The sequence below is a fragment of the Sinocyclocheilus rhinocerous genome, unplaced genomic scaffold, assembly GCF_001515625.1.
Source record: "Sinocyclocheilus rhinocerous isolate Xijiao unplaced genomic scaffold, SAMN03320098_v1.1 scaffold235, whole genome shotgun sequence".
NCBI classification, from domain to species: Eukaryota; Metazoa; Chordata; class Actinopteri; order Cypriniformes; family Cyprinidae; genus Sinocyclocheilus; species Sinocyclocheilus rhinocerous.
In genome coordinates, this window is record NW_015646367.1 from 214028 (window position 1) to 225083 (window position 11056).

Here is an 11056-nt window from a genome sequence, read left to right on the forward strand (position 1 = left end):
ATAAAAGAGCACACGCCAATATCCGAATTTCTATGCTTGAGAATGACGAGCACAAAGAAGAAAAAAAACTTTACTTAGTCTGAAATTGAGGTCCTGCTGGCGGAGGTGGAGGTTCGTGTGGGGATGCTTTTTATTTAATAATGTGTAATTATTCTGTGGACAAACAATGTGTGCGGTAGGGGTTGCACCGACTAATCGACTTCAATGCTCTGCCATGCCGCTTTAAGCTTGACGTCGACTAGTCGCTGGTCCTATAGAGGGCGCAACAGGATAAGAAATCTTTGAAGGACTTCCACATTTATGCTCCGTTTCCAAACAGTTCAAATGACCAATAAATGCATACTCTGAAAGCGCTCCACAAGACGTGTGATTTATATTACTGGATGCTCGAAATTGAATGGGAGAATGCACGTTTTAAACAGCTTATTGTACAGGTAAGTTAATCGCCGTTCTAATCTAATGCGCTGCTGCACTGTAACGCACACACATAGGCTACAGACAGTAGCTCGTACATCACGCGCACAGAATCATTCAGCGCGGAAATGTATTATGAACACTGTTCTGTGATTTCTCAATAAAATAGCTTAGAAACTGAAAATATACTATATTTACTATAAATACTATAACTATATTTCTTAATAACTAAATTCCACAGCTTCACTACTAGTAGAGAGACGCTGCCAGGTAGAATTAATTCACACACGCAGTCGCTCTCACTAATGCATTCATATTAATGTAATCTTTACTGTGCTACTTTATCTGTATCTGATTTAGAATGAGCAGAAATCTGTGAGAAATATAACGACCCAAAGACAAAATAACTGATAAAAAAGCTGTTATAGGAGCAACAGCCATGTGGGTAGCGCTGTGTCATATGCCATAGTTGTGCACAAGGTGTTTGTCACAGCTCCAGACTTATTTGTTCATTAATGACGTCATCAGCGACTAGTCGACTTCCACTCGACTTTCATCACATAAGAGTCGACTTCAAAAAATCAAAAGTCATTCAACCCCTAACACGTGCAAGTATATATTTCAGAAAAATGTTATGTTTATATACTAAATATATTTATTTATAATATAAATTTTATGAATATAAACAAACATGTAAATAGTATACATGTAAATATTTTGAAAATATATACTGTATGTGTGTGTGTACTAATATATACATAATAAATGAACAGAACACACATATTATACAAACAAAAACTTTTATTTTGTATGTGATTAATCGCAATTAATCGTTTGACAGCACTAATATATATAGGCCTATATATCCTACTGTATATGTATAAAATATATACACACACACTTGTGTTTTGTTTTGGTAATATATTTGTATGTTTGTGTATGTATGTATGTATGCATACAAACAAAAACGTTTATTTTGTATGTGATTAATCGCAATTAATCGTTTGACAGCACTAATATATATAGGCCTATATATCCTACTGTATATGTATAAAATATATACACACACACTTGTGTTTTGTTTTGGTAATATATTTGTATGTTTGTGTATGTATGTATGTATGTATGTATGTATGTGTATAATGGTATGATTCATGAAAAAAAATCGTTCTTATTCTACTTTACAGTGTGTATATTAAAGGGCTGAATTGCTTTTCTTGCTCAACGGTCAAGTTTGTGTGGGCCGCGAGAGGTTTAGCCTTTTAATTTCAGTCCAGATCTTAAGCATTAAGATACATTTACTTCTGAATGAGTGAACGAGGGACTAAAGGTCGCTAAACAGAACCCGAGACTCACACATTGATGTGATTTATCAGTGACTGGAATGAAGCACGCTCTATTTGAAGGGAAATAACTCCAGCAGGACCGTAAACTGACAGTATTGTGTCTAAAAAAAAAAACGAAGCACACCGACTGTATTTGGACTCGGAGCCATTAACTCACTGGCATGACAGCATGTGCGCTGCAATTGAAATGTTTTATGACTCATTTCCCACATTATCGCAAAACGAGTTGACCCGTAAAATCCACTCTCTGAAGTGTTAATACCTTCCTGTTGGTGTATCTGTGATCATTTACGACTTGGATCTGAAAAAGAGGTGACCTAATTCAGACTTCATCCCGTGAACACTCAGACTTGGGCAACTTTAAAGCGAGGTCTCTTTTCTCAGTATGCATTGGTGCTCTCTCAGCATCATGCATCTTTTATCTTGGTTTAAATGCTGAGCTGAGAGCACAGGTTCCATAGGTATTTATTAGCTGGACTCGTGTGGCTTTTAAAGCCTGTGATCAGAGGGTTTTCCTCGGCGCCACATCTTCTGATAACATCAGAAAGAATTTCTGCTCGTCATTTGAGAAAGTGCAGCAGCACCCTCGCAGATCAGATAAACATCTAAATCATGATTTGACGGTGATCAAACGTCTGGGAAAAAATTGTAGGGTATTATTTCATTTCAGTCTACTTCCTGTGACTGTACAGGAAATGCCTGCTTGAAATTCCTCCTGAATGAAAAGTGGGGCCACGTTATGATGACCGTCTTAATCTAGCTAAAGGGATGCAAGTCTGTGTATAATGCTGTTTGTAAGACCTTCAACTTCATAATTGGACGTGTATGTGCAAAAATGAAAATTCAATGAGGAAAAAAAGATTTAATCCATTGAGAAATGTGAAAAGTAAAAATGCTTTACATATTATTGTTATTGGAATAATATGTGCAATAAGATAATAATAGTACATTAAAGTACATTTTTATTTCTTGTTGACTTTAAAATTATTACGCCTGTTTCATGAAACAAAAACAGAATGAAAATAATTTGTAAAACCATTTTTTGTTGTTGCATTGATTTAAATGACAGTTTAATCTTTTACACAGATAATAAATTGGTTCATTCTTTAAGCAATTCTGTTTTGTGGGATTATATATTTATCAGATATGCATATGGAATTTATAAGTAGATGAGGTTATGCATAGTGAAAATAGGTGTAATATGCTCCAATTGTGGTAAATTCGGGGGAAATTTTGTGCATATGCAAAATCTGTCTTTTGTGCGTACACACACTTTTGGGATGAAATCTAGGCAAACTTTTATATAAGATGCCCCAGAAATGTGTATTAAAAACGTGAATTCATCCTAAAGATATGTGTACACACAGAAGGCAGATTTTGCAAATGCACAAAATTTCACTTATAAAACCACGCATGTGTCTTCCCCCAAAATTTCCATATAAAATTATTGGTTTTACAAATGCAAAATCTGACATCAAAATGTTGTGCATACATACCTTTAGGTTGCAATCTAAGCACAGTTTTATATGTGAGGCCCCAGAAATGTGCTTTAAGAAAGCGAGAAGGTCTAATGTTATGGGAAAAAAAATAAATAAAATTGGCCTTGAAGCTAGGGTTGCAAAGGGGTGGAACATTTCCGGAAACTTTCCAAAAATCCCTGGAATATTCCAAAAAATGTTTCCGAAATTTACTGGAAATATTTTCACCTTTTTGCAACCATACTTGAAGCAAGAACAAAGTTATCTGTAAATTGTTTGTAAAACTATTATTGCGTAAATGGTTGCACTAAAATGAATGTGACATGTTTTTATGGATGATTTACACAGAAATTAGTTTTTGTTCATCATTTTGGAAATGTGTTTTTGTGGGATTGTTAGCTGTTGTATGCAACCCTAGAAATGCTGTTTATTAATTACAGCTCAATGTAATTAGCATTGTAGAGTAAAAAGCCTCTTGTTAAGAATTAATCCTATTCCTCTGCCTTCTATTTCAGTTGGGATCACCGTTTTATTTGTCTTAATTCAGCGCAGCTGGAATTAAGACAACTATTGACTTCATACCCCAGTGACTTCACCCGGCAGTCTGCTAATGCAATCGTGTGTGAATTCTGTTGTTTTTCCAGGGCCAAGATGTCTAGTGAGGTGCAGAGACCAGATGATAGCCCCAGCACAAGCGGAGGGAGTTCAGATATCGAGCAGCGGGAGACGGCACCTCCTCAGCAGGAGCGTGATCTGGTTGCGCCCAAGAAGAAGGAGACCAAGATCTCCAGTAAAACCGCGGCCAAACTCTCCACCAGTGCCAAGAGGTAACGCTCTGGCTGTTTGCTTTTTTTAACAAATCTGCTTTAGTGGTGCACAAATTGGCGTTTTGGACGTTATTGGAAATTTATTGACACTAATGTCTTGTTGGTGCTGCTTTACAGCAGAATTTGGCTTTGAAGTTTGCATTGCTTCTGTTATTTTACTTTGAAGCTTCTTTGAAACAATCTGTATTGTATAAAAGCGCTTTATGAATGAAGCTGACTTGATTTGACTTGAGATTGACCCAGCAGCACCAAAATTGTTTTTCACACACAATTAAAGGCAGGGTATGTGATTTTTCAAAAACACTTTAGAAAACTGATTCGGGCCGAATCGCAAAACAAACTTGTAGCCAATCAGCAATAAGGGGCGTGTCTACTCGTGATGTGGAGGAGAGCGCGTTCAGTGCATGGGACGGACATTAGCCGAGCCGAGCGACAGAAAGATAGAGATGGCGGATAAAAAAACAAAAGAGGAAAACGTCTGCGGAAAGATAAGGCAAGAAGTAGGACCCGTGAAAATATCGGATCAGCTTTCCAGCGCTGGAGAGAACTCAAGGAGCGAGGCCTGCGATCGGACGCCGAGGTTGCTTTGTTTCTTCTCAATAGGTGAGTAACACAGTGTCTGCGCCGCAACAGCTAAAGTCTGTCTATCAACATTGGCTACCAGAAATCACTTACTCTGCCTTTAAGCAATCGAAATGAATCCTAAACTATATCTAAAGTTATTAACGTGAACCAGTATTCAATGTCGTCTGGTTTTGTTAATGGTTTTGTTCCTTTTTTCTAAGTCGCTTTGGATTAAACCGTTGTTGTTGTTGTTGTTATTTAATATAAAAGCATCTGCTAAATGACTAAATGTAAATCGTTTGTTGTATTCCTCAACTGTAAGTCACTTTGGATAAAAGCATCTGCCAAATGAATAAATGTAATTTATTATAATTTATAAATAAAGGTGTCTTGACTTAGCATCAAGTAGTGAACCAACAGCAGCAAAATTGTTTATCATATAAACAAATTAAAATTAAACACTATAGGAACAACATCTACATTACTATGATGAACCCATATTAAATTAGTTTGGTTTTGTGCCTCTTTTGTCTGCAGAATCATAAATGTAAATGTCACACAACCTGTCCATCTTGGCATCGCTATGATTTGGCTAATTTCTACTAAGTGATGGATTCGACGCCATGGCTTTTGTTAGTTGTTTTTCTTCCTTTTTAATAGTTGACAAGTTTATGTATTTCACTAGCCTAACTTTGCATGATTAGCCTATATGGTTAGTTTTCCCTGTTAGAAAAGAAAAATGTTATTAAATTGTGCTGGTTTAAGTTCTCTTAGGAAGATCTATTACTCTGCAAACAGTCAACCCTGAATTAATTTTAGACTGTCCATCCAAAGCAAACTTCAAAAACCTGATATAGGTTTTTAAATTGCTCTTTTGTACTATTTCAGCTTGTTACTCGCAATGAAAATGGCCAGGGAATCTGGCATGGCGTTAAAGTACGAACCAACCAACCCTGTAAGAAAAGACCCGCAGCCCATCAGTCGAGATGCACTGGTCTGTGTTATAAGAAAAGTGTAAAAACCTCTCAGTGTCAAAGCTTTCAACTTGCAAACAAAATAACATGTTTGGATGCTTTTACACCGGAGGGATCTGTGCAGTCGCTCTAAAGGATGTATGAATGCTACATTTGTTTGCAGATGATTGGAGCACGCTGAAGTTTGCTTCACTGCATTTCTGTCGTTCTCTACACGCTTCACATTAATTCTGTGAACGGGCCTCGCTGGCAACACTGTAGATTCTCTGAAGGCCTGACTGCAGTACGATGGCATTATGCAATCAGTTGAGCAAAGCTTTGCCTGGGACGCGGTGCTTTCTCTAACAGTGACTGCAGCATCCTGTTCCGTCTGCTTTCGAGTGCATATCAAGATCCAAGCAGGCCGATCTGGGCTGAGGATGGTTTTTGGCTGTGCTTGATGTTACACAATTTGAGAACCCTCAGGGTTTAGACGTCAACATCAAAAGTGTTTGTTCATGAAAGAAAACTCTGTTGATGTTTTAGGCCTCCAAATGAAAACCATTAGCTTGTGCGTTTTTACTACCAACAGGAATCGACTCCGATTCGGCTAAATGATTGTGGTTTGTTTGTTAAAGGAATAGTAAACTCAAAAATGAGAGTTATTCACTAACCCTCATGACGTTCCAAATCCAAACCCCAAATGTAGTTGGGTTTTTTTCTGTGAAACGGGGAGTCTTTATGAAATTATGGATGCTAACGTTTGTTAATTCTGTGGAAGAAATAATGAACAAAGTTAAAAACAATTAAAATTGTCAGATTATGCAATAAATTCAGATGTTATCAAGAACATACAAATTAATTGTATACTATTATTATTTATTGTTATTATTATTATTATTATAAAAACATTAAAAATAACTATTTTTTTATAGTTTATATTACAATATATCATTTGTATTTATTTTGTAATAATAATAATATTTAAGGAAATTATATAATTTATTTATTAAATAATTTGTATACATTATATAATTTGTATTTAACTGTAATAATGCTAATAAAACAATAATAATTATAATTATTATTATTATTATTATGAAAGAAATTATAATTTGTTCTTTTTAATTTATTTATTTATATATATATATATATATATATGTAATATTTATTTATTTATTTTTGTATATAATTTGTATTTATTATTTTTTATTAATATTATATAAAATATTTGTAAAAATCATATCTTTATTGCCGAGCCTAATTTTAAATGGTAGGTGTAATACAGTTACATATTGACATTTATGCATGCACAGCAATTACTTTTATGTCATAAGTCAATTTGCTGTCATAAATCAATTTATCTTCTGAACAGCTTACTCTTATTGTTGCTGTTCAGTGATATAGTGCGGCTTAAACAGCCACGAATAGCGAGCCACTACTCAAGGTTGATGTTTTGATGATGTATGGTTTCCTGTTGTAGCTGACTGTCGAAGGAAACGTGCGTTTAAATAACAGACCTGATGGTCGCAGTTACTGTGTGTGTGTGAGTCACTTTTCTTGGAAATGAAAAACCGCTTGATTTCGCACGCCTTCGCTCGCTTTGACCTCTGAGATAACAAACAGGTATCACTCGCAGAAGAAGTGCAGTGACGGATAAATGTACGTTTTGAAAATGGTGAAATCTATTAGATCACCTACTCGCTGAAAAGCTACATTTAAATGCATTTAAAAGTGTTTTACAGGAAATTGCGATGCTCAATTTGACAGCTATGAATGAGAAACATGACTGGTTTATCCTGTTTGGTGTGAGGCATTTTTTAAAATCGATTTCATATACATTACAATGATTTTTTTTTTTAAGAGTCTTTATGCAAGTATAGATGCTAATGATTGTTAATTCTGAGGAAGAATGAACAATCATAAAAACAACTCCGTTTGTGTTGCATTCCAATTATGCAATAAATTCAGATTACAAATAATTTATTTACAAATAAATTGCATGCAGTTACAAAACATTTAATATACAATTCATTTATTTATATTATTATTATTGAATAATATTTAATTATTATAGAATCCAATTGTTATTATTGTTTATTATTATTATTATTATTAGTATTATTATTGATGCTTTATTTATAATTATTTTATTTAATAATAATAAATAATCATCATTATCATTTGTAAGTTGCTTAAAAGATTCTGCTAAATAAATGTAATGCTTACATTTTATTATATTTATTTATATTATTATTATTATTATTATTGTGTGTGTGTGTATATATAATGAATGTAATTGTCACTCACATAAATAACCAAACTCTGAGTGTGTGTACAGAATAAAATGGAAGCATTTAACCATATTTAGCATCTGCATGTACGTGGCCTTTTAAATGAACGATCTCTGCGGAATTAATAAATGAATGCTTTCTTGTGTTGCAGGATTCAGAAGGAGCTTGCAGAAATCACACTTGACCCTCCACCGAACTGCAGGTAAGCGTCTGCTGTTTGTAAACGTGCTGCTCTTTGTGCTGGCCTCCGCCGGGGAGAGAGAGATAATGGCTGAGAGAGGATAATGGTTATTGTGTGTTGATGAGGCTGTCAGGCGGGCGAGTGAGAAGAGAGCCGCCACATGTGCCGTTGCGGGATGAGTGACTGGGGCTCCCCGGGGGAAAACCAGACCTTAATAAAACGCATAACTGGAACTGACATTGTCATTGATTTGCCCTCATGTTTTTGTATACATTATATAATTTGTATTTAACTGTAATAATGCTAATAAAACAATAATAATTATAATTATTATTATTATTATTATGAAAGAAATTATAATTTGTTCTTTTTAATTTATTTATTTATATATATATATATATATATATGTAATATTGCCACATGTGCTGGATGAGTGACTGGGGCTCCCCGGGGGGCTGCCGAGGAAAACCAGACCTTAATAAAGCACATAACTGGAACTGACATTGTCATTGATTGCCCTCATGTTTGTATCAGGAGAATAATTACCCACTAGCCCTTGCGTTTAGAAACTACATTTCCGAGCGATCCTGAGCGTCACGTGAGAGAGATGGGATAATACGTTTGTGTATCGCGGATCTATTTGGATTAAGATCTCACCACTACGATGCTAGGTGTTTGTGGGTGAATTCCAGGGCATTGACATACGGTTGCTAAGGTGGTGTTTTGTTGTTGTCGTTGTTTTTAATGATTAATATCTAGCAAGCTAGATACAGCTTAATGAAAAAATACAATGGATTGAAATCAGACAAGATTGACTGATTCATATAATCACTTGATTTAATAATAGTTGTTGTTGTTTTTTATTTATTTGTTTAGTAATATAAATACTGTTATTAATGTTTTGTATTTATAATATATATTAAATATTTTATTTATTTTTATTATTTTTTTTATTTAAAAACATTTATCTGTATTCCTGATCCCATATTCTAAACAGGTTTACTACAATTATATAATGACATTTATACATCCACAGAAAGTTATGATTTGTTTGGTGTCATAAATTAATTTACTTATTTTTTTACTTTCTTTAATAATTATTATTATTGGTGTTATTTAATAATTAATGAATGTTTTAGTTATAATAAGTATTATTTTATTATTTTATTCATTTATTTTTGAATCTTTATGTATTTTTGTTTATTATTTTAATAATAAAAATTTTTTTTAATATTTTTTAAAACATCTGTATTTCTAACCCCCTTTTTTAAACTGATTTATTATTATTATTATTATTATTATATAATGGCATTTATACATCCACAGGCAGTTGTTTCTTGAGTTATGTGACGAGTCATAAATGAAATTATTTTCTGAACAACTTCTACTCTTATTGTTGTAATATTTACTAAAAAAATCGATAAAAGAAAATGCACACTATCCATAGGCAGCTGTTAGTAGATTTATTTCCCTAAATAGCGATTTCTTCACCTGTTTTATCATCTGTGGTCTGTAATAGCACATCATTCATGAGTGGAGCACAAACGGTGTGAGTTCCACTCCGAAGTGCCACTGTTTCTATTTAGATTATCCAACAATATCCACGTCTTAAAGATAATATCAGTGCTTTCAGAATACATCAGTGACTGTAACTGGAGATCACTGATAAAGCGGTCATATTCGGCGTTATCACATTCATAGCTTGGAGCAAACACGCTGAAATCTTCACTTTTAGATATTATTGTGACAGTGAGGGATGTTCTTACGGATCATATCTTATATCGTGGTTTCTTTTCATCCTCTAACTTCATTCATACCTGATAAATGTGTCCCTTCTGCCAGACGAATGAAGCACCAGATGCCAATGTAATAATAAATCATGTTTACTTTGTAAGCTGTTGGCGAGATACAAGCGAGAATTGAGTGGTGCTGTTTTTGTGAGAGTGCTTTCCATTCAACTCTTCCCATATCAATAAGAGCGTCTCCAAATTGATATAGAGTTGATCCCGGCTGCAAAAGAAAGCTGTAAGTGTTGTTTGGATATTTGTGCACAGGTTTTGTACCTGTGAGCTGAACCGATGGTAATAGGATTTTGTCAACAAAGAGAACAACAGGCGCCGTTCGAGACTGGAATAAATACAATTTTTTTCTGGCAGCATATTGTGAGTGTTACGCTGTTGTGGAAGCAGCTGTAGTTTCACAGCGAGTGAATGACGCCGTGAGTTGTGATCAGGCGACAGGACATACATTAAAGGGGTCATATGATGTTGATAAAAAGAACATTATTTGGTGTAATGCAATGCGTTTATGCGGTTTAAGGTTCAAAAAACACATTATTTTCCACATAATGTACATTATTGTTTCTCCTCTATGCCCCGCCTTTCTGAAATGCGTCGATTTTTACAAAGCTCATCGGTCTGAAAAGCGAGGTGTGCTCTGTTTGGCCAGCTATCCAGTTTAGTGACAGACTTTTCAGTGTTACACACTAGGGCTGGGCAAAAAAATAGATTTTTCGATTAATCGTTTTTTAAAATGACGTCGATTCGATATCGATTCTCAAAAGCCGCGACTCGATCTTTTCCGGGATTTATTTCAGCACACATTTAAAATGAGATCTGATTAACGTAATGATAATCTTATCATTAGTCTTCTCCACTAGATGTCACCCTTATTTACCTTAGAAAGAGAAGGAATAGTTAAAGGGAGAGAATTTATTTTATTTTTTTATTTTTTTTATGATGATGAAGTCAAGTAGCTTCGAAAGAGATGAGTTTTCAGCTGTCGCTTGAAAATGGTCAGGGATTCAGCATTCCGGATAGGGGTGGGGAGATCGTTCCACCAGCCAGGAACGGTGAACGAGAATGTTCTGGAAAGTGATTTTGAGCCTCTCTGTGATGGTACCACGAGGCGTCGCTCACTAGCGGATCTCAGAATTCTGGAGGGGATGTAGATTCGTAGCAGTGAGTGGAAGTAGGCGGGTGCTGAGCCTGTGGCTGTTC

General features: G+C 34.8%; 1 protein-coding gene across 1 annotated transcript in view; it reads left to right on the forward strand.

Annotated features, from left to right (window-relative positions):
* Positions 1 to 11056, forward strand: part of LOC107707639 (ubiquitin-conjugating enzyme E2 E2) — a 38883-nt gene that overhangs the window by 2613 nt on the left and 25214 nt on the right. The window contains exons 2-3 of the mRNA XM_016511717.1: positions 3883 to 4065; positions 8028 to 8078. Of these exons, the coding sequence (XP_016367203.1) occupies positions 3890 to 4065; positions 8028 to 8078 (227 nt within the window). The 5' untranslated portion in view covers positions 3883 to 3889. The remainder of the gene's footprint in view (positions 1 to 3882; positions 4066 to 8027; positions 8079 to 11056) is intronic.